This window comes from Megalopta genalis, chromosome 10 (assembly GCF_051020955.1).
Source record: "Megalopta genalis isolate 19385.01 chromosome 10, iyMegGena1_principal, whole genome shotgun sequence".
Classification (NCBI taxonomy): Eukaryota; Metazoa; Arthropoda; class Insecta; order Hymenoptera; family Halictidae; genus Megalopta; species Megalopta genalis.
This window is the reverse complement of record NC_135022.1, coordinates 12,169,460-12,193,150: the sequence shown is the minus strand read 5'-3', so window position 1 is coordinate 12,193,150 and position 23,691 is coordinate 12,169,460. Positions and strand designations below refer to the sequence as shown.

The following is a 23,691-nucleotide window of genomic DNA, read 5'->3' as shown; positions in this document are numbered from 1 at the left end:
TCGGAAAGAATACCCACCATTAATTGGATCGAATTTGTGAAAAAGAGGCAACCGAGCCAACAGCACGCGGGATCCGAATTTCTCCGATTTATTATCGACTCCTGTCCCCCGCGCCCCGGTTTCCTACCCCTCCAATTTCCCTCCGAACGGTCGTCGATGAACAAGCAATTGTCGTTTTTCGTATGTTTCAATTATTTTTTCCTTCCGACTCCGACATCCCCTCAGTTTTGTTGGGCCGTTGGTCGAGCGGTTGTATCGTTCGGTAAAACCCGAAAGATCGAATAGACTAGAGAGCGAGTTGCGTCCGTTCGACGGTTCCCTTTGTGTTTCTCGTTTCGTTTTTCGTATCGTCCGGCAGTGTTGTCAAAAATCCGGCAGCACCGCTCGCGGCCAGCTGCCATTGCTGTACTCTCCTGTGGTGTCTGGCGTTCGTCGATCCGCGGCATCGTAACAAATAGAAGATTTCTCTACGGTTGATCGTTCCCGTTGTCGTTGTCGGCATCGTCGTCGTGGAAACAGCGGAGATGCGACAGTGTTAAGGGTCGCACGCCGTCGGAACATGCCCGCGGAACAAACGTAACGGGTGATCTATACCTTTGGCTCCGGACGCCGGTTCTGACCGAGCTAACCTTCACGGCGAAGGTTCTTCTTATCTGTCCAACCGTCGTTGAACGTGCCCGTGGCAGCGGTACAAATTGACAGAACCATGAAGTGGCTCGGTGCGAGTAGCGCTGGTGCAGCGGGTGAACCGGCACCTTCCGTGCAATTACACCATCCTTCCGCTAACGGACATATACCCACGGTACGCACCTATTTTCCATACTTTCTGTTTCTATCTTCGTTGATCGACGCACGTCCGCGTGAATATTTTTCTCTTGACAGCGAAGCTTTTACGTGCGATCGAAATATCATAACCTATCTCACGTGTTTCAAAGACAGAAGAATTCATATTCGCGGAACGTCAATTCGAACGTTCACGCGATCGTATTATTCCGCGTTGTGTCTCATTTTAATTAATACACCGGAAATCAAGATAGAGGATCTTTATTCCGTCCTCTGAAAGAGTAGAAAAGTGCCCTTCCATTGTGCATATGCTTGTGCTTTGTTTGATCCATCATGGCAGAATGTACCCTATAGAAATAATGATGTTTAGGTCGCATTTACTAAACTGATTCCAACAATGAAATTAAAGCAGCACACCACCTTTTTTCTCTGTTTTTAAGCAGCAGTTGCAAGTTACACATTTCATACAAGTCTCTGCGTAGTGAAGAATTTGTTTTGTAACCGCTTATTGCTACCCTGTGAAATAATGATAAATATTTGGGTACTTTATATTAATTATAATTGAAATCGATAGTAATTGTGTTGTACCTTGTATTGATTAGTATATGATATAAATATTATGTTTCTCAAGCATAAATTTATTTAATGATCCTGTAAGAATAATAATTGTTTCTGTTATCGATAGGATGCAGAGCAATGCGGACAAGTAATGGCTGGCGGTGATAGTATGCGTATTCAACCTGGCCAGACACATCAAATGAGTGTAAGCAGAACGCAGGATGATGCCATGGTTGGTTACGTGTTCCAACGCCCCACTGAGCCAGAATTTAATGCCCAGTCCTCAACTTTTCAAACAAAACAGGCACCGAGAGCCTGGGCTCTTGCGGACGATGCTATCATTGATAATGTGGGTATATCAAATTGTGGACGCTTCTATATTTTACGATATAACCTTATAAAACATGATAAAACAACTGCTTAAAAATGTTGTACACATACTTGTAATATTTCATACTCTCTTAGTCTTTTTAAGTAATTTTTTTATCATGTTATATTATGCTCATCAAAAAAGTATTCTCTCCAGGAATATTGCAAAGAATAATTTAAATGATAATAAGAATAATATTCCGTCACACAGACGCGTTTATTCCTTTATTTACTCGTGATTTCGAATGTTTTACAGAACCCAGAAAAGTGGAAGTATCCGATTACCAAACTGAGTGTACCACAACAAAATCAACCACAACAACTAGGACTACAAACTATGAACAATGTTCATCTACCTTATGAAATACATCCGATGCAACTGAAAGTGAGTAGGACATTATAAATATCTATAGATGTTGTTACAAAACTTTTCACATCTTTTCAAAACAAATCAAATTTGCGCAATATACTGTTAGTATTGTTATTGCAATGTATCACATAACAGTTCTTATTAACAAATCAAATTTTTATCTATTTTATAGAGTGGAGCACCTGGCGCAGAACACTTGGTCTATCTCAATAACCAAATAACAGCTCAGCAACAAGTTGCACTTTTTCATCATCAACAGCAACAACAACAACAGCAGCAATTCAGGAATGGTCAGGTAAGCACGACCAGTATCAGTTGTTTTAGTAGTGCGTAGTTATAAGTAGCCTAATATTTTGCTATTGTATAACGCAATGTACAGTATCCTTGATATTTCTACAAACAAAATCAAGTCTCATGCACGAGTGAGAATTATTTTCTGGAAATATGTTAGGTATTACTGTAGAATGGCAACAGGTGGGAGAACATGTAAGCAGAGATTTTTCAGGACAATGTAAAAGGTGAAATCAGGAAAGGACAAATTGCGATTTCAGTTCCGTTTTCAAGTTATTAATAGAGACAGGCCTCTAATAAATTGAAAACGAAATAGAAATCACATTTTTTTCTTTTTGATTATCCTCTTAGTACGTTGTAAAAAATCATTCCTTACTATTGTTATTCTCAAAACACGTAAATAGATGCGTGTTTTCCTAAGGTTGGACAATGGATCAAGTAACTTCACGTCGTATTCATAAATTACTGAAAAATATAAAAGTCAACCGCTTCTAATTCTGTTATCATCTTACTGAATGTATTTATACCATTTATATTTTATTTAATTTCGGAGTATCACGGCCACTGATAGCAGCGGCGAACAATCTAATAAATAGAAAGTCTCGTCGACGTGTAAGAGCCTCGCGTGAATTGTGTCAGGGTCAAAATTTGGCCGTTTAACAAATTAAGAATTCTTCTAACGCTTATCGAAACTAGTATGTCCGACGTTATCGACGGTTCACCTCCGAAAATGTCAAAGGGGATACGTTTCTTGTTCGCGTGTATGCATATTTAATTTCATCATATTCGATTGTTCGAATCGAATAGCATCAAATGTGTTCACCGAAATTATCCTTCGCGACTCCGGCAATTATTCGGTTGGGTTGGATTAAGAGTAACTGTAATAACGGGTCGATGGGATAAATGTTTGAAAGAACGTTGTTTCGCAAGTGGAGCCCAGGTCTGGTCGGGTCAGGTACATTCATTAAGCGCGATCAAATTTTCATCCGGTCGCCGTGAGAGGTCGTAGGAACGTAGACAAACGGTAGGTAGAAAAGTTAGGTGAGCGTGGATTGGTCGGCCGGGTTCGCGAAACGGAGCACGATTGGCAGAGGTTTCGGCAGAGGGCGCTCGGCTCGAGCGTCGTTCTTTGTTTCGGTCAGGAGTTAGGAGGGCAGTCTCTGTCGAAGGAGAGAGGCCGGTTAACGAAAATTTGAGAGGAGAGAGAGACGCGGATAAGTAGAAAAGGCATCGTGCTGCGACGACGACGACGACGACGACGACGAAGCCCCGCGTTATTTTAACGGCCGATAACGACACGTCTCCCGCGATATGCTAGGACGGACGTGAACTTCGAATCAAGAACGCGGTAATCGACTCGCTCCCTCCTGTAAATAAACGCGTATTCGCGTAGTGAGTGTGCAAAGTGCGCGAGAGGAGAAAGGAGGTGGCGACGGCGGCGGCGGTAGCAGCAGCAGCGGCGGCGGTGGCGGTGGAGGAGGAGGCGGAGGAGGAGGAAGAAGAGAGGAGCATAGGTAGCAGTGGCAGCATCGAGGCACCCGGAGGTGTCGAACTGTTTGACAGGCGGCCGAACGCTTTTCTTTCTCTCTCTCTCTCCCTCTCGCGTATACTGTCGTCCGTGGTGCCGTGTTTCGTATTGTTCACCGGGGCGGTGTGGTGTGCTCTGTTTCGTGAGAGGTCTGTCTCTGTCCGTCTGTCCCCGTGTGTTCCGGAGAGGAAAAACGAACGTGAAAACAACCGGGAGTGGTGTGTATCGTATTCAGTGCCGGCTGAATCGGCGTCCGCGCCCCGCGACGCACCGACGACGTTCGTTCACGCAGACGACCGTCCGTCCGGCCTTCTTGTTTCTTCAGCGAGAGGCGTCCTCCACGGCGTTCTAAGGATTTCGCGGATTTCACCTTCGCCTTCGACTCGAAGATAACTTCGCCCGTCGGGGATAGTAGTGCGTGCGAAACAGTGTGTGTCGAATTTTTCCGTCGCGTTGTCGGTGTACCACGGGGTTAACGGTGAATCTCTCGGAGGTGACGCGCCGTGCCGAGGGTACCTTGGAGACGGTGGAGAGTTTCGGTGTAGGTTACGGCCAGGGAGCGGGCACGAGCACAGGCGACTGGATGAAACCACCGGGGGATCTGTTTCTTTACTGCGACATGAAGGATTTGGGGGCCGACATGGTATATTTGTTTCTTCTTTTGTCTTTTTTCTTCACAGTTCTACTTTGTACACCCGACCGTCAATTATCGCCGCGACTCTAGTCCCCGCCTACCTTTCAAATATTCACACGCGCGTCATACGATCGCCAATTTTCTAGGTTATGTTCCGACAAATTTTTCACTTTCCAACGAAAACCTCCATGTTTATTTGCCAGGTTCCGAGCCCGAGAACTCGATCGCGGGCTTGTTACGACTGTTAAACGTTTCTTCGCGTAGTTCGTCAGAAACGAGATCGTTATTTTTTTCTCGATTTTATTTCTTCTCATTGCGAAAGCAACGTTCCGCGCTTATGTACCTGTACTTCGCGTCGGCGATCGTATACCTACGAACACGGCAACGTTACACACGTCTGTCGCGAAGTATATTTTCGTCCCGTGTATCACACATCGCGTTTTGTTTTCCACGCTTTTCGCGAGGAGGTGCATATTTCAAGGGAGAGACTCTCTTCTTTTTCTGAAACGTCAGATACCGGAGAAATCTTGACGAACACGCCGTAAATACTTGCGCTCGCCGTGATCTGTCAAAACGTCCCGTTCTGCTCCCGTTTTGTTATCGTTTCGCGAACTTCGAATTTTTTCTTCGTATATTCTCCGGTCCATTCGGAGAGTTCTGCGGTTTTCGCAGAACGGGGGCAGGCTACTAGGATACGACAATACAGAACTTTATTGGAATCTATATATATATATATATATATATATATTAATCTCCGTTTTATTCAATCACTCTTCATCATCTTTCGGATATATGGAAAATTCCTCTTTCGCAAAAGCCTCTTTGCTTATTTGCAAAATCGTTGTCAAGATGGCTCCAATACAGATGTGCGAATCCGCAGAATTCGTCGATCGACCCGATACATAATATCGAAAGCGGTGTTTACACTCTGCGATACGATTTCTTTTATTTACTCGGAGCGATTACGAGGTATTCGACTGGAAAAGTAGGATTACTCCTTCAATCAAGCTGTTGATCTGTTGATCTTATTGAATTTTGGAAAATTCATAACAAATCTGTCAAGGTAAACGTTTTTCTGCGTCGCCTTGATTTCGCTCGATCAGGGTTTCGTTTGTTTACATACAGAAACAAATACTTTCGCAGACTGCAGAATTAGAGCGTTAAATATTTATTCCATTTCTCGTGTATCCAGAAAGTCGCAGAGATGGACGCGCGATATTATATGGTTTGTTTACGACTCCGTGGATCGAAGAAATCTCGTGCCGCACGGGATCCTCGATCGATGGTCGATGAAAACGACTGTTTTTATTTCTTCTGCAAACTTTCGCCGGAATTAATTCTATTTATAGGTTCTTCAATCTCTTCGGTGTCTAAAACCGAACACGAAAAAATTCCAAATTGTTGAACCTTTTAGCACAAGGGTTACGAAAAATCGATATTTTCAGCCTAGTTGTAAAGTCGCCCGATGGAAGAAATCGACAACAAAAGTTGTGCGCCAGTGAAAGAAGTAAACAGAGGATCGGCTTTTCGAGTGACAACAAAATTGTTTGCCGAGTCAAAATAGAGGGTATCGGCGGGGAATAGATATTGTAGCGTAGGTTCCGTGCTCGATTCGATCACAGTTAGTCGTCGCGGAACCGAGGGAAGAGTGTAGCTGATCGTAATCGTGAGTAGAATTATATTTGTGTAGAGCGCGGTTGCACGCGGAGGTGTCTACGACGGTTATTCAGCCAATCAGGTCCTCGAACTCGGTTAACCTTGTAATGTAACAACGAATCCATTAGCGTGACGCCTCAACCACCAAAGCTGCTATATTTTCGTGTTGCAAGTCTGCTCGCTGTTCCGAGCTTACAGAAATATTTCGCCGTTCACGGTTAAGAGAGTTTAAACGATCGTAGGATATCGTGTTATTACAAATACGTCCCGATCAAGTAATATTCAGAGCGAAATATATCATTGAGTTCGTTGCTCGAGATGGCGAGCGGACATTGGGCAGAGGGGCAAAGGGGAGAGAAGCAGACAGCTCGGAGCTACGGCTCAATTTGGGGTCCTTGGAGCGCTGTGCTGCGTCCGGCCATAGAAAAAAATATGTATCTAGACGAGCAGGCTGAATCCTTGTGCAGTGCTCCCCGTCTTTTTCTCCATTGTTTACGTCCTCGAACTCTATCCAGCGAAACGCTCTGAGTTTTGTCCTTTTCCCGTCACTCCGCTCCTCCTCCCCCCTCCTCTCTCTCTCCTTCTGTCTGTCTCTCCACCTCTCCCCCCATTTAACTTCCGTCTCTCTCTCTTGTGCACGTGAGCAAGCAACGCACCGAGGTATTAGAGAACGTTGGCGTTGTTTAGGTGAACACGTTGGCGTCCATGCGACGCACAGACGCGTGCTTCCATAGCAGATCTCTCCTTAACCTTTTTATGGTGCCCCTGTTATGTGAATTTTATTTTTCCTCGCTATTTTCGATACCGACCGATACACACGCTGAAAAGGTTTCGGTTGTTCTTCTATTTCCCCGTTCAATTGTTACGCCATACATCAATGGCTGTTTACGTTGATTACGGTATAATGTTCTGTATTTGCCTCGAGCCGCACCTTCGTGGTAAATCACCCAGTTAGGTCGAGCATACATGAAATCATCTCGATTGTTATCGAACACGAATCTCGGCTGTGTTTCTTCCTCAGCTTTTGAATCCAAGGACACGCTTTTCAGGACTCGAATTCACTATTCGAATGCATCTCGCAAGTTTTTCTCATCGCGTGTCCATTGCGGCAGAGAGCGGGTCTCCTCTCGCGGCCGCTCGATGATCAATCAACGACGTCCATTGTCCCCGCGATACTTGGCGTTTCGTAATTCCGTGTCCCGCGACTCCGTCCCTCGGCGAAAAGGGGCAGCCCGGTGGTGGTTCGTTTGGACCGGAGCCATTTAAATTTATACGGCTTTGTGTTTTGCATAGGATCCCCCTTCTCGTCGGTGGGTCTCCCTTCAGGCGTGCGCTAATCGATTGAAACACTGTCAGGGTCTTTCTATGGGCAACCGTGAACCGTGACACACGGTGTGAACGCGCCGTGTGCCGCGCGACCGAAAAGCTCTCGACGGCCGGTTTTGCTTGCTGCTGGCCGCTTTTCAGCGGCCACCAATCGCTGCCGTGCGTTCTCCCGCCGCGCGCCTTTTTATTTCCACTTTGCGTCTCTCGTTTCGGTTCGCGGCCGGCCGAAAGATCCTCGGCCGTTCTTTTCGGTCCACGGGCCGCCATTTTATTCGATCGCGGGCCTCCCCACCCTTCCCCCCGAATACTTCCGAACGCCTCGGCCGTCCAACGAAAAAAGCGTTTCCCCAACGAAGAAAACAGTCCGGGAAAGATGCGAATCTGTCCGCGAGCCAGATTCACCGGCGTACGTACGTACCCTCTGCTCGGCACTTTCGCGCCAGTAGAAACGGCAAATAGCGACTCTCCGTGGTATTATTGATTCGCGTGACTCACTATCTCCTGTTCTGGCCGCTTCGAGGTTCAGGGTTGACCTTACTTGTCGTAGAAATCTCTTCCATTAGCCGCGTCATACTCTTTCCTCGGACGTCTTTTCAGGCGGCCGCACGCACGACGACGTCTTTCGACATTCCCGGCTCCGCCGCGTTTCACCGAGAACCGTCTCACTCCTCGCCTCTTTTTTATTTTTTCGTCTCTTTGATGCCGGGTCTCCTTTAACTCCCGGGCGCTTGGGCCTCGGACCCAACGAATCACCATCTCAAAGACCGGAGGCACTCGCGGCCAAAGGGGGGATGCTTTGTGAAATTGCTAGGAGTAGTGCGGTCGTTGAGATTTCGATTTCCGGTGTTCGACGCCTTTCTGTTTTCCGTAATTGACGACTACGGCGTTAACACTAGCTTTACGGACCACTAAAGGCAGCTGTTTTATTAAGAGTTTTATAAAAGTAACAGTAAGACATTCGTTCCGCTTTTTAACGAGCTCTTATTGTAGGTAACACGTATACCATATCGAATAAATAACTCGTAAATCTGTCCTTACAATCTGACTAATCGCAAATTAAAAATTTCCGCAAACCAAGTGTTAACAGCCAATTGTAATTATGACTCTGTTCAGCTTGCTCTCAATTTATCTACATTCGAGAATAGGAGACTGCAGGTGTACTTATTTTTATTTTAAATTATTAGTCCTTTGCAGTCGTAGCCATTTTCTATGCGAAATTTAAAATAATTTTTCTCACCTACAGGGTGTCCCAAACTTATTGTACAAGCGGGAAATGAGGGGTTCCTGAGATCATTTGAAGTAACTTAGATAAGTTACAGTGTATAACCATGTTCGACGTGTTAATTGCGACAGGGGTCACTGTTCGAATTGACGATGGTAATAATACAAAATTTTAGATATTGACATTTGTTTTAAATTATATATATTCCTATTAATTTGGGCGCGCCGGTCACCGGTGGCCCCCATGGTAATAATACAAAATTTTAGATATCGACATTTGTTTTAAATTATATATATTCCTATCAATTTGGGCGCGCCGGTCACCGATGGCCCCCATGGCGTCACCGCCAAGTTAAGTGCCGGTCACCGGTGGCCCCCGTGGCACTCAACGTGTTAAAAAAGGAACTTTCTGAATTCTGTAGCCATCTTCCGACCACTTTGTTTACCGTCATTCAATATAATATTTTTCTAGCACAAAATTCCTCTTTAAAAAAAAAACCGAATTCTGTGGACACCTTTTGACTCTCCCTCAAACGTGTTGGGGTTAATGTGGCGCGTATGCTGGACGCTCCGCAGCAGGCGTTTCTGTGTTCCGTTACGGCAGAAAAATATCGAGTGTCACCTCGTTGCAACAAACTTTCTCTTCTCGAGTCGCCGGTAACAGATGGTTACGGGTAGTTATGCAGTTAACGCCTACGGTTGCTCGCGGAGCCGAGCCTCTCCGCGATAGTCGTTACACAAGATCAGTGTCGTTTTTCGATTACATTGCGACCGTGGCTCTTATCGCCGGTTCCGTTTCAGCCGGCTGAGGCCTTGCATTTTTTCCCGAGCCCGCGTTCAATCTTCCCGTTCTTCTTTTATCGTTGCCCCCGTAAATTGTCTTTCTCTCGCGCATCTCTCTTTTGCGGAGAGACGCTTACACCCGACCGATCCATCGAACAGTAAGGTAAAAGTACCTATCACGGAACGCGGTTCATTTGCGATCCCAACTTGAAACAGCAGCGCAAATAGCACAATAAAAATAAATAGATAGATCGTATGCAAGTGGACGTAAAAATTCTAGCCATACTTTTGAACATTGTTCTTTATCGGTTCACTCACAGAAATATCGTTACGTGGCAATCAGCCGCGAAAAGAAATGTTCCTTAGCAAGGACATACCGTTCCGTATCGTGCATTTCAATCTTTTCGTCGCCCCGATTTATGAAACAGTTGGCGTCCGTGTTTCATATTTAATGTCCCCGCTTCGGAATACGGGACACGGGGCCGTGGTACGAAAACGACGTTCCATGATAGGTACACGCGCGTACTTTATTGTTTCACTCGCATTATCTTTTCATTCCTACGAAATAAATATTTCGAAGCTCGTTACGTTTTCTTGAAGCGTCGACCTGTCGAACAGCAGCATAAATATTCAACAACGACAACGCTTTTCAATTGTAACAAAATCGATGATAATTTTATACACCCTGAGAAACGTTACGCGATGGATAATTTGTCCTAATTCGATTTTGGAATAAGTTTCGCAGGTGTTGTTACGATAGCGACGACGACTCCAAGCTGTCGAAACGTCTGAAATAGTTCGTTTCGAGGTTTCCGATAGCTCCGGCGTTAAATTGTCCGTTAAACGGTCTGGTCGCAGCTCTCCCAGCGAGAAATCGCGTCGGAGTAGCAAGCATCTCGAATCCGGGGACGCGATATTTTCTCCGGGAAGGTCTCGAGACTCGCGGGGAAAGCAAACAGCCGACGGGAAAATATTCGGATTTGAATCGCGGCCACCGTTATAGCCGAGAAAACCACGGCTGCTTCTGTACGGGCTCGCGTTATCGTGCTCTATCCGCGATAGAAGAAGACCGAGAGGAACCCGTTTCCGGTTTCACGGGTGACCTCAACTTCTGCGAAAGAAGGGCTCCGGAAGATTGTGCGAAGAGAGACACCGCCGGGGAAATGTACGATCCTAAGAGAAACGCGCGAAGAAGAAAAAAAAGGAGAGGACGGCCGCGATCGGCTACGGGAGTGTTTATTGACTTCGGCTTATATGTCAGTGAACTTACGCAGAGCGCCATCGATAATCGATAGGTTGTCGTCGATTCAAGCCCCGACGAGAGCGACTCGAGTTCCCGCTGTTATTTAGAATAAATGAATAATACGTTACGTCGCAGAGGCCTGCCCGATGGTTTTTCCCCCCCGATTTTCGAATCGTATCGCGATCAACGTTGCTCTCTAGCGACTCTCGAGCCTTTTTGCAGAGGAAGCTCGGCAGCCTTTTAGAGAAAAGCGCAACGCGTTTTCTCTATCGGATCGCACTCACGACCGAATTAATTCCAGCCGAACCCTCGTCGTCCCGCACTCAATTTCTCCAACTTATTGTGTCCATCGTGTGCCGAATTGACAGTGTACGCTTCACGTTTTTCACGTACAGTGGCTCGCAAAAGTGTTCGTACGCCTTTTAAAACGCAATAACTATTTTAAAACCGCACTAATTGACTCGGAATTTGTTTTAGATGGTATTGGAACCAGTCGACTAGACGATGGCTGAAATGATTTTTTTTCTTTTAATTTTGCTATTTTTTTATATAACTTTTTTATCCGAGTCTGTAACGAAAATTTATGAAAATATCTTTCGTAGATCTCGGTAACTTATATATGCACGTTGAAAATTTTATCGAAATCGGTTCATGTTTTATCACGATTTTGACCGAAAACTGGAAGAAATCTGCAGTTTTTTAAATCCTTCAGCTCGACTCTGGGTTAATTGATTTCGATCAAATTTTCAGCACGTGTATAAGTCATCGAGACCTACAAAAGGCATTTTTTAAATTTCCGTCGTAGGCTCAGATAAAAAAAAGTTAAAAAACGAGGGTTTTTAAAATTGTTTCTTTTCATTACAAACAATAGCAAAGCTTTTTTCCATCGTCCAATAGACTAGTTCCTCTATCATCTAAAAAAGAATTCAAGTCATTTGGTTCAGTTTTGAAGAAGTTATTGCGTTTTAAAATGAGTACGAACACTTTGGTGGGTCACACACCGTAGAATGAAACGATGTGCCGAACAAACGGCTATTTTATACTTATCGCAGCGTACACTATGTATATTTGCGTATACGTTTTTAAGACGTACGACAAAGTGACCTCTGTTGCTATTGCTCGTCGTTCAAGTTTTCACTCGCTTGTTATCGCACACATTCGTTCCAAATTTTTCCAAAGTATTGGATTCGAACTCTACAGTTTCTAGGTACATACTTCTTCGACGAAAAGAAATGTGACTCAAATGTGTATCAAATCTTTATGTTACATGTTCTTTTATAGATAATAATTAGACAGCGGATCGTATGCGTTTATGGCGAAAAGGCAGAATAGCAAAAACCTTTAAACATTGAACAATTCTAAAAATATTATTGTTGAATACTTACAGGCAACGTAAATAATCGTAACAGAATTAGTTTTAATGAGAAAGCTATTTATTGAAAAAGAAAGAAAACGCAGGCAATTGACAAAAACCAAAATTTTTGGCCGTAGGTGCTTCAAAAATGGCAACGCAGTGCAAATAGACAATATGCGCAGAGGAATGCGGGTCTACGCTTGTCTATTGTTTAAGGACATCTTGTCCAGGTAGACAGTCGTCGCACTTTCTCGCCAGATGCGACGCAGCCCATCATGAAGCAATATAATACCAACATTTAAAATATTATGTCCCTCGCAGTGACATCCTTCAACAATTATCGTATTCCTGTCATCTTATTAAAACGATTGAAGAAAGAATTAGATATTTAGGTAGCTCCTCCTGCATCGTGCAATTAATTTAGACAATTTCCATTTCGCATAAAAAGCGCAGTGTGATAATAATAGACACATATACTTCATGTTAAGAAAAAGGAAATTTCATGTCAGGAAGTCTGGGATCAGTTTTCCTATAAACATAGCAGAATAATATACTGTGAAACTTGAAAATAGGGTGGAATTGACACCGGGAAGGGATGAGGATTAGAGGACACCGGAACCGGTAGCCTCGACGTAGAGGGTGTCGAGCAATTTGTTAATCGCTGCCGATAATTTTAGTCTCGCCGACCGGATGACCGCTCGGATGCGCTCGTACGCGAGTCGCCGGCGAGTCGTTACGCGACTGCTCGGCGTAATCGTTTCGTATCGTGTAATCGGTTTCTCTGATTCGGGACTTTCACTCGGCGTCGAGCTGGAAGCGCAGACATCGCGCAGACGTCGCCGGCGAATTCGCGGGAACGCCGATATCGGCGTCGAAAGGGCGCGATTAGCATGGGACGAGAAAAGTCGATCGAGCTTCCGATTCCCTTTTTCGATGGACGCCGGGCCGGAGCGGCGCGAAACGATGCGAAACGCCGAGCGTACGTGGCTCGAACGGAAATTCAAGTCTCAGATTTGATAGCTTTTCGAAAAATCGAAGACCGTTCCGGCGATGGCTAAGCGGAATCGAAGCTCGGGAGCTCTACACCATCGTCGGCCATTTTTGTTTTTCCACCTGGTCATCCCTCTTCGCTTGCACCTAATCGATCGTCTGCCCTTTCCGAGCCCAATTTTCCACTAGATCTTCCTGTCGCATTACTATAATTGATGTTGCGATACTAGAGAAGTTCTTGCTGCAAACACTGCGATCGAAAGGAGGCCGGGATCCCAATTTCTTGAAACTCTTTTTGAGGCTCCCTTCGATGCGCAAGGTAAAGCTGTTTAATATGAGACTTACATATATTTTTTAAATCATGATCTTCGATTAGAAAGACTTTTATCGAAAGTAGATACACGTTCAAAAACTAAAATTCGTATTCCTCCATAACCTACTGAAAAATACAGAACAAAAAATTCCGCTCCTTCGTAACAAAGAAAAAGTTAAAAATATGCGAATTCACAGATCTGAGAAATGGGTTCTTAATATGAGATATAATTTCTCTCAATTTGAGCCAAATTCTCAATTTGGCTCTTGTAGGAGATTAATTTCTTTTGCCTTTTTTTGCACGTTGCGCGGATAAAATTTGTTTATCTTAAACTTCAACGAATGGACTGTACAATAATGTTTATGAAGATAGTTGTACACTCGCCATTTTCAAGAGATTTCTTACTAAATAAGAATATAAAAATATTATTTTAACATAGAAACACGATTTTTTAATTTCTGTTTCAACGCAACCAATTACAATTTTTCAGAACAATTATTTAACAGTTGTCCAGTAGACCGAGTCCCCTTTCGCTTAAAAGAGATCCAAATTTTGTGGTCCGATTCGAAGAAAGTTATTCCGTTTCGGAAAGCGTCCGAATATTTTCGTGACCGACCGCGCAACGGAAACAAGCCAGGTTCATATATTAGGCAGCTTTGGCCTACCTTTCGGGAGCGATTTCCAGCGAAAGGATGCAAATAGAAGCGGCGGGCGAAATAGCAAGGTTCAGGCCGCGTCGTCCCTTCCCTTCGTTTATTAGAGCCGGCTGATTTGCGCGGCGGTGACAAAATCGAATTCGCGTGCGGCTCACGTAGCCGCCTGTCGCTGGAATCGCATCGAGGGGGTGGTTTTCGCGGATTCCTCTTTACCGTAGGAATCGCGCGTCGGTCACCTCGTATCGTATTCCGCCGTTTCTGCTGTCATGCCGGTGACGTATCCGCGCCGTGACTTGTGCGTGTGACGTGTGCGATGCCTGTGTCGTTGAACCTAAACGCATCGGTCACGCTCGCGGAATCGTCATCGGGTACCCCGGCCGGGCTGCGCGCCGCGCGGAGTATTACGCGAAGGAGAAATTCATTTCCATAGGCCTTTGCAACGCCACTGGGAACCAGCGACAGCGGCGTTGCCACCAGTGTCACAAGACCGATGGCATCGATTTAGTCGGCCGTTGGTCCCGCCCACGGCAATTACGGATACCCTTCATTCATCTAATGTCCCCCATTAATATTCTCGCGTTCGCTCGATCCCGATACCTCGATCCCGCATCGGTGGTGTTACCGATTCAACGAAACCGATCAAGGGCCGCCCCGTCCTCGGAACAAACACCGGCGAGCGGATGGGACCGTGCGAGGATCCTCCGTAACAAAATATTATCTTCGCCGAAAAAATGCCCACGGATTCGACGTTTCGATCCGAGCGGATAGACTCGATTTCTCGCCGTTAATTCATCGCGCCGGAACAACGCGGCCGCGTCAGCGTATATTCTGCATATGTAGCTTCCAATCAGGGCGATTCCTCTTCGATCGCCGATGGATGCTATTAATATTATTGATGAATCGAACGAACTAATCATCCATTAGATTACAGAATGTGATACGAAGAATTGCTTAGTTAATGTTGTCGCTGTGGAAGTTTGCAGTTTTAATGATTCCGTTGATGCTATTGTATTCATCGTGATGTAAAGGGTTTACTCTCTAAGAAGATGACGGTGGTTAACAATGAAATATAAAGCGCAGAATTTTAAACGACTGACACGATCTTTATGCAAATCCTCGTTTCTGTTAGTTGTCCGAAGCTGGCTAGAACGTGATACAGTTTGTGCAGGTAACAAAATGGTCGCGTGTTTCTTGTGCCAGCCGATCCCGATGCAACAGCACGTGTGCGCGTTCAATCTTCGTGCTCGTCAATCTCGAAAACTGTTGTTTCTTCTTCTCTACTTATTTAACCATGTGACATCACCCCATGGGCATCCGTGCCACCCCTTCCGACACTCCGCGTGTTTCTCGCTCGGCTTTAGAGCTGTCTGGATCGCACAAGGCTTTGCTGCCTCAATGATATGTTTTTGTACCTTGTTGACGTTAAACTTACCACAGTCGAATGACTTACAAACATACAAATTATAGAAACACTTTACCATGGGAATCGAATGAATGAATTACATTAATTGAAGTAATTGAACTAATTAACTTGGATCTTGTCTTATTTTACAATTCTACAAACTGCTGGCTATTAAAGAAATTTAGAAACATTTTTCTTTTGAATATGTACTTAAGTGTCGACAAAGAGAAGCCATAAATTCTCTAAATATGCTGTATTCCTTACAATTTTAAATAATCGTGTTCAAAAAATCAATTCGATGTTCTTTACGCGAAGTACAAAATTATGGTCGTCGGACGTGTGTGACGCTGCTGGCGAACGTGTTGATATCATCGATAAATAACAGTTGTATATCTCAGCTTATATTCCTTGCGATTAATGATTTCCACCAAAGTACAGTTGATTTCTAAAACTTTTCTAACGTACATCAGTCTCAGGTTTCGTATTTCTCGCTCGGCCACGCATTGATTTTGATCGGCAATAAAATTGTATATCGGAGGAAAATTCCTACGTGTACGAAATCACGGTAACAGAGAAGTGTGCCAGCGCATTGCGACCGAACCCCAGTGGGAACCTCGGCGAGAGGAAGATGGTCGAAATTTTTCCGGCAGCTAATAGAAACAACCCCTTAACGCGTGGCCGGTGCGCACGCAATTCGCGTACGCAGGCGCACGCACACGCGTCACCGGGTCTCGGAGAAAGAGGCGAAAGGGTAGAGGAGATGATCGAGGGTGCGCCGAAGGAGGAGAAAAGACTGGAGACGTGCAGGCACCACAGGCCAGTAGGCAGAAGCGGGCAAGCAAGCAACCGAGGAGCCGAGGATCCGAGGCAGGCAAGCAGTCAGGCAGGCAGGGTTCGCCTCCCTCGTGCCTGCCGTTGATTCTCTGCGAGGACAGTGGCCGTGACCCGAGGCCGCGGGGCCTGGGGAGGGGTCGGTGGCCCCGTGGCAGTTTAGCGACGACGTCCACGCTGCCTCTCGTCTCCTCTCCTCGGTGGGGGCTGAGCCTCGTGGGTGTGCAGCGTGCGCGGGGCGGTTAGGGGAATCGCGGCTTACCGATGGTGGGGCGAGCCGGGCTCTCCTGGAGGGGCGATCTGGACGTCTGGTGGGGGCAGGGCCTGGGGTACGGAAGGCTATAGCGTTCGCTTTGTTCAATGAGAGAGCGGGCAAGCGCTCTGTTTCGTCGCGTCTCGACCCATCTCGTTCCGTTCCGTCTCGTCTCGTCTCGTCTCGACTGATTCTCGGCTTCTTCTTCCCCTCTGCTGATCAGTGTCTCCCTCTTTCTCTCGCTCCCGCCAGGCACCCTCGTTTTTTTCACCTCTGCTTTCCTCCCTGCCGTGGCTGTGGCCAACGTGCAAAAGTGCTTCTGCTGCCTGCTGGACGGTTCCAAGGGATAGAACCACATCGCCTCCTCTTCTAGCCAACGAGAGTCTCTCTCTCTCTCCCCCCCTTTCTCTCTCTTTCTCTCCCTCTCTCGTTCTCTCTCTCTCTCTCTTTCTTCGCCCGTCTCTTTTCCCCGCAGGTTTTCTTCTTGCTCGCTTCTTCGGTTGTGCGCTCACGCTGAACGCGCAAAAATTTTCGCTGACCGGTTCTGAGACACGGAATGCTAACGCTCGCGCGGTCTCGCCTAACGAACGCATCCGATCTCTGCTCGCCGCTATTGTTGTACGAGTTTCTGTCGGCCGGAGCCAAAGCACCTGTTACGAACCTCGAAACAGAAAGGCCTGGTTTCGGAGCACAGCCGTTCGGGGCTAACGTCTCCTCCGATAGTAGTACTCTAGACCCTGGTCCTCCCCACCACGCGCTGAGCAAATCCTCCGGAGGAAGCTATCTTCGGCATCTTCTTCGTCCCTTTAATTCTCGACCGGCCGACGCCAGGCTAGCCCGCGTACACAGTCGGTCAAAAGTATCGGTCGATGGGCCTTTCTTTGTTGTATGTATAAAACCAGGACTGGGGGAAAATCGGTTCTTCAAATAGTAAATAGACACTACAGATCTTCTTAAATTCTCGTGTAATACAGAATTTGGTAAATAAACTGTTTTTGAAATAGTGGTTACATATGGAAATAGCATTTCAAATATGTTTAACTACTTAACGCCCATATGTAACTGCTGTTTCAAACGAAAGTTTATTTGTCAAATTCTATATTACGTGAAAAGATAAAAATATTTGGAGTCTATTTACTTTTTTGAAGGTTTGTATTAACTATTTTAATTTTACTATTTTACTATTTTCCCCAGCATTGTGTAAAATGCAAGTTGCCGAGGCTACTGGTACACCTAGAGCTCGGTTATTTATTTTAATATTTTAACGGGACCAACCCTGTTGCAAAATTAGAATGGAAGGTGATGACTGGCCTGTGGCTTTTTATGTCGAATAAAAATTGTGTGAGATAACCTTAATAGATCAAAAATAACGCATTAACATTTTTCAATTGTTTTAATCTTTGTTCCATCTTAAGTTGCATCTATATATTTTTATCATGAATGCATAAAAATCTGCGGTCTAGTGACGACTGTCGAACAGACAAGTAAGAAAAGCTGAACAAATGATAACAAACAGAGTTCGGTACAATGGAAAACGACGGGATACCGAAACGAAACGCGTGAAGTTAAATAACCATAATTGCTGTTATCTTGATTTCATAAAATGTAACGGATGACATAACGTACATGACGTAACGTGCAAATAGATGGGCATGTCAGCAATTTTTGAGTCTATGCAAAGAACGTTCGCCTCGATGGTTCTGGGGTAAGTAAGTGGCGAGCGGTCAATCACAGTCCTCTTACCAAAAGGCACCCCTGCCTTCTCCACTTCGTGGCCAGATCCCTCAAGAAAACTACCTTTGTTCTTTAAGGAAGCGGTACGACCTGTGGAAATATCGTGTAGCTAGAAACTTTCACATGACAATAAATGTCAAAAGATCTCAACTAAATTTTCCAGAGAAATTTTCAAATTTGCATAGGTCATTCTATTCTATGTCTACTATAACGAGATATAAAATAAAGGAAAAGCAGCATAATAAAATAAAGGTGAAGCAGCTCACAATAGAGAATGTGAATATTATTTTATTACCAAATTGGCATGTAGAATACAATTGATTTCGGGATCCCTACTCGACCAGATTTCTCTTTCCGGTACCCGAATTTTATAAACCTTCGAGGTATCCCGACCCGACTTAATTTTCAACCTCTATCTGACACAATGGGGTTCGTCCGTCGACGGAAACTACAGCCTTAAGAGGCTAGGCGAATCTATGATCCTCTCATAAATTGACCGAAAGCAGAATAGCGTCGGAAGAAATCAACGGAGTCACCAGCCGTAGAGCGTCCGATGAGATTCGACGAGATATTGTCTTGGAAACGTTGACTTGGGAGGGTTCGGGGGAAGAAAGAGTAGGTTTTAATAAAGGCGGTTGTCCATCTCAGAGTAAACTCTCGACAGTTGCTCTACAGCAGGGGTGGCCAAAGCGTCGACCGCGTAACTATTCTTAGTCGCCAGTCTGATATTATCTATGTTTATTTTAAATTTAAACTTATTTTTCGCTTCAAATTACTACTTTCCTTATGATCACTTAATACATACGATATTGGTAGACCTCCGCCTATAATTTGAAAAATAGGTACTGATCAAAAGTTTGGCCACCCGTGCTCTATAGTTTCGTATACGCGGGACCCGCCAGACCCCCTACCCTATCCCGCATCTTGCCTAGCTGTATGCGGGGAGTCTCGAGGCTCCAGTCGTATTAGGGCCTCTATCAGATAACTACAGTAAATTCTCCCTAATTAATGCTCCGCTTGGAAACAAAAACGGACAATTTGTGAAGAATTTTCAGCCTTGCAATTCTCGTTTTTATAGCGGTTGATAATCGGTAACTATAAAAACAGGCCGCAAAAGGCGAGATTATTCGAGAATAATCGTATCTCCAAGCCTGAGCGTCAGTTACAGAGAATTTATTATACTCTCATAAAACGAATCAGTTTCGTACATCTAATAAGACGCGCGGGCAGGGGTTGAAGGGCCTGGCGGGTCCCGCATACACTAAACTACGGAGCAACTGTCGAGAGTTTTACTCACAGATGGACACCCGCCTTAACGCTTTACCTACCGGAAGCCTTCTCAACGGCTCTGTCGCACAGTGCCCTTCTCAGCGTTAATTCCGCAAGACGACGTCGCTCGAGATAACTCGTTGAAATTACCATCTGTCTCCGATCCTTGACGTACCATCTCCGATAGATAAACATCTCGCGAAGTCGCAGCCAGCGCTCCTGTCGATTCGAAATAAGAGACCTTAAAAGCCTCCTTCGTCGCAACAGCTGTCCACCCTGCTCTCCCCCAACTGCCGAGTTACATCGGCGCGGGACCGCGCGAGGACACGCGAAAGGAGCGTTTCGCGTCTCCGTTTCTCGCGGTTCGACGACCAGGACGCGATCGCGCGCGCGCCTTCCGTCAAGGCCTCGCGGCAACCCCCGACCTAGTCGTAAATTCGAGAGAAGCTAAATAGCTTCCGGCTAGCCGTCTCCCCGGCGACCTCGCCGCGTTATCCTATCGGCGCGGTGCCGCGACGGAATATTCCATATTTTCGGTTCGGCATTAGTTATTCAGGAGAAGGAGAGGAGGATGGGAGGCGGGCGAGCCAGCGCGAGAGACGGGACTTTCTCTAAATTGATTCGCGCGTCGATAGTACGCGGGTCGCTCGTTAATGTGGCGGCGCACCCAGGATGCACGAGGATGTGCCCATCAGTTAATCCGTGGAAATGGATTATTATATTGGGGTCCCCTCTTTGTTCGCGTTCCAGGAACGAGAAAGTCGACCGTGGGTTAGACTCTTCTCTCCCCCTCTGTCTGTCTCTGTCCCTCTAGGTTCGGCCCGGTTTTCGGTCCTCCTACCTTCTCTCTCTCGCTCTCTCTCTCTCTCTCTCTTTCGCTCTCTCTCTCTCTCTCTCTCTCTCTCTCTCGCTCTCTTCCCTAGCCTGAACGTGCAAAAGCGTCTCTGCCGGCCGGCGACGCGGTCGATACTCGCGGCGTATCGCCCCCGGTTGACCGAACCTTACCCTTACCCTTACCCTTACCCTTACCTTTGCCTTACCGAACCGAACCTTTCGTTTTGGATGGGATCAAGTTCAATATGCAGTCGTGAGCCCCGAGTCAGTTTCAATGGCCAAGTTTCGTCTCGCCGCGCCGATTCCGCAGACTAATTAAAAATAACGTCCGACGGATTCCTTAATCCGGCACCGCGGCGCATTCAGCCTTCACAAAGTGCCTGCTTTCCAACCCTGGAATCGTGGCTCCACGGCTCACAAAGATGTAGTACCTGCCAATGGAAGACAATATGCCGCCGACGTTACACAATAATGATAACGATAGCGCTGTGTATCGGCGTGGTTCGTCTTTGTTCGTCTTCGCTCGTCTTTTCGCCAACGGCACAGTGGTCCGGGAATTCGCTTTCTGCGGCTTGAAGCATTTTAGCGTCGTTCTAAGATTTCAGGTTGTAGTATAGTAGGTCAATGAATTCGTCTCGGCACCAATTTTAGTACTGTAATAATAATATTTATTTTATGACAATACGTCGCACGGATAGCGTATTAAAAAAGACGTAAAGAAGAAAGAACGGAGATGGCACGATAAAAGAGTAGAGTCAAGAATATATATTAACGCTAAACATACCGAGCAGTAAAATTGGCGAATGTGTTGCTCTGTGAAAATGGTAAGACTGAATTTATTTAGACTGTCCCCACGATTTTTATTACAATGAATACTTGGATTGAGAAATTTATTCAAACATTTGCTACGAAAGAGTCGATATAATACCAGCAATTTTAAAATAGGTTCAGTGTTAATCCTTCGCAGTCGGATGGCGATTCTAAGGCACCATTAGAAATGACTAAAATACTGTTTTTTAATTTCGCTATTACTTCTAATTACAAAAAGTGAAAAGACGAAAGTTCTTTTTATTTGTTTCGCCATCGTAGCCAATTGCAATTTTTGAAAACAATTTTCTAGCCATTGTCTAGTGAACTTATCCCTCTAACATCTGAACAAAAATTTGAATTGCTTGGCCTAACACTTATAAAAATAAAAGTCGTTCAGTCCTAAAAGGCGTTCGAATACTTTCGCATCGCACTGTATATCTGATCGGAAAATTGTCAGTAAAATCTAATATTTTGAACTTTGAGGTTTCGAAGGATCCTTATTTGAGAGAAAATAAAATTCTGTGCAGATATGGGAATCTAAAAGTTGAGTTCGGGCCATAAATAACCACGCATAAAAATAACGTCCGCGGACGTGTTTCGCCTTCTCCGTTCTCAATCTTGGCTTTCTGGCCATTAAACGTTTGCGTTTACGTGACCCGGGATGCTTCCTTCAAAGATTCAGATTTAAATAATGCACGCGACACTCGGACTTTTTGCGGCAATAGTGCGGCTTGCTCGAAGGGGTTGCCGGGCAGGAGAAACCTTGAGAAACCTTTCGCGAGCCAAACGATTGGGTAACGATATGCTACTGCGGCGGAGGACTCGAATTTATCTGGTCAGGGTTTTCCGGCGGCTTAGTTAGCGCATCATTTGTTCGGGGGAAGAAAAGAATCGTACGAAATGCCGATCGCTGGTTCGGATTCGAAGCTAATTGCAACGTGGCTTGTCGTACCGTCGCAGTCCCGTTGATGGTTCCACGGTTCGTTTCGCACCTCGTTGCAACGGTACGGTTAGAAAACGTGTTCCCGTTGGCTGCGAGCCGCGGGAATCGCCGACGGATTGCCTTCGAACCCTCTCGAATTGGCTCGAGCCGCGTCTTCACGGTGCAGAAACCTTTTTATCGAGGATGGGGGCGGCAAATCCCGGGGTGCATCGCGTGACGACACGTGTCGCGCCGATCCGAAGGAAATTAGCCGAGTCTATATCGTAGAACTATTGATTCGAACCGGGTACGCGAGACATCCGGCTACCGGATAGGTGAGAGATAGCGAAGATACACCTTCGTTTGTCCACCGGCTGGAAATATTGGAAACGACAATGAATAGACGGCGAATCTTCGTGCAAAATATAAATTTACAGCATCTGTTGCGAAAGATTGGCGTCGCTTAGTTGCCGCGTTCCGTTTTTATTAATTTTAATAGATTGCAAGTAACAAGATGACGTTATTAACGCTTTGCCAGTGGAGCGATGACCCTGACTCGCCACTAAAAATTATCGTACCACGTTTCAAAATAATTGTAACATTATCAAATTTCTTTAGATTTAAAAAGCTGTTCAAAGTGAACTGCTGCACGAGTTACAATATTCAATTTCATACGTATAAAATACAGCAGGTTTTATAAAATGTTATCAAATTTGTTTATATTTAAAGAAAAAATAGATAAAATAAAAAGATAGGCAAGAAATATTTTAGATTTCAAGTTAAAATGGCTCCGATTACAAATAGTCTGATAATAGTCTATTTCACATTCGATTTGGAATTCAACTTATTTAGACACGCGAACAAGTAATTATTTTAGGCAACGACGCGACGAGAAAATGATTGAATTGTTCGTTCTAACGAGTCGACACGCTTTTAAACGGAACGAAACAATGCGCGCAACGAATGCAAAATTTTCGCGAAATTATCGCCGTTTCTTTCGCACTCGATATCCAGCAGTACAAAGTCTTGTGCATTCGATTACTTGCGTAACCAGCTGCTTTTTTTTATTATTGGATCGCATGCATAAATTTTACGCGCGGCGCGGGCATATCGTCCGCATAACCCGTGTTACGACTCGAATTAAGGAAAGTTCTCTTCGATAGGAGCCAGAAAACCGTGAAAGTATGTTCGCCGTGCGAACAAATTGCCTTGCGTATGTCTTAATTGCGACTCGTGTTTCATTAATTGAATACACAGCGTTACACCGCCTGTTTGCTAACGAAATACTATAGAATCAGGCGCGTAATAGATAATTACTTAATAGATCATTTCTCTTTAATTATCCTGCCTCCCGAAGAGCTGGCTTCAGAACTGTGCCGCTTTCTCTACCGCAGGATGATCCGCTCCCGAATCAGTTCCCGACGATATCGACAATTTCAAACGAGCGTCTAAAATTCTGTCGCTATTAGACCACGGATTTTCATGCAAAGACAACAATTGTCAACATCGATTGCAAGAATTAGAAACTAAATTGAACGATGTTTGCATTTTGAATAATTTT

The 23,691-nt window shown here is 45.2% G+C and overlaps 1 protein-coding gene across 5 annotated transcripts in view; it reads left to right on the top strand.

The window, feature by feature from the left end:
• Positions 1–254: 254 nt before the first annotated feature.
• The window catches only part of pum (pumilio), a 200,083-nt gene continuing 176,646 nt past the window's right edge, over positions 255–23,691 (top strand). The window contains exons 1-4 of one of the 5 annotated variants that reach the window (XM_076524726.1): positions 255–802; positions 1,469–1,690; positions 1,967–2,095; positions 2,253–2,375. In XM_076524726.1, coding sequence (XP_076380841.1) covers positions 707–802; positions 1,469–1,690; positions 1,967–2,095; positions 2,253–2,375 — 570 coding nt within the window. In that variant the 5' untranslated portion in view covers positions 255–706. Of the gene's footprint in view, positions 803–1,468; positions 1,691–1,966; positions 2,096–2,252; positions 2,376–3,861; positions 4,543–6,156; positions 6,200–23,691 lie in introns of those variants that run through there. The other 4 variants (XM_033469604.2, XM_033469603.2, XM_033469606.2 and 1 more) reach the window with 4 other exon arrangements.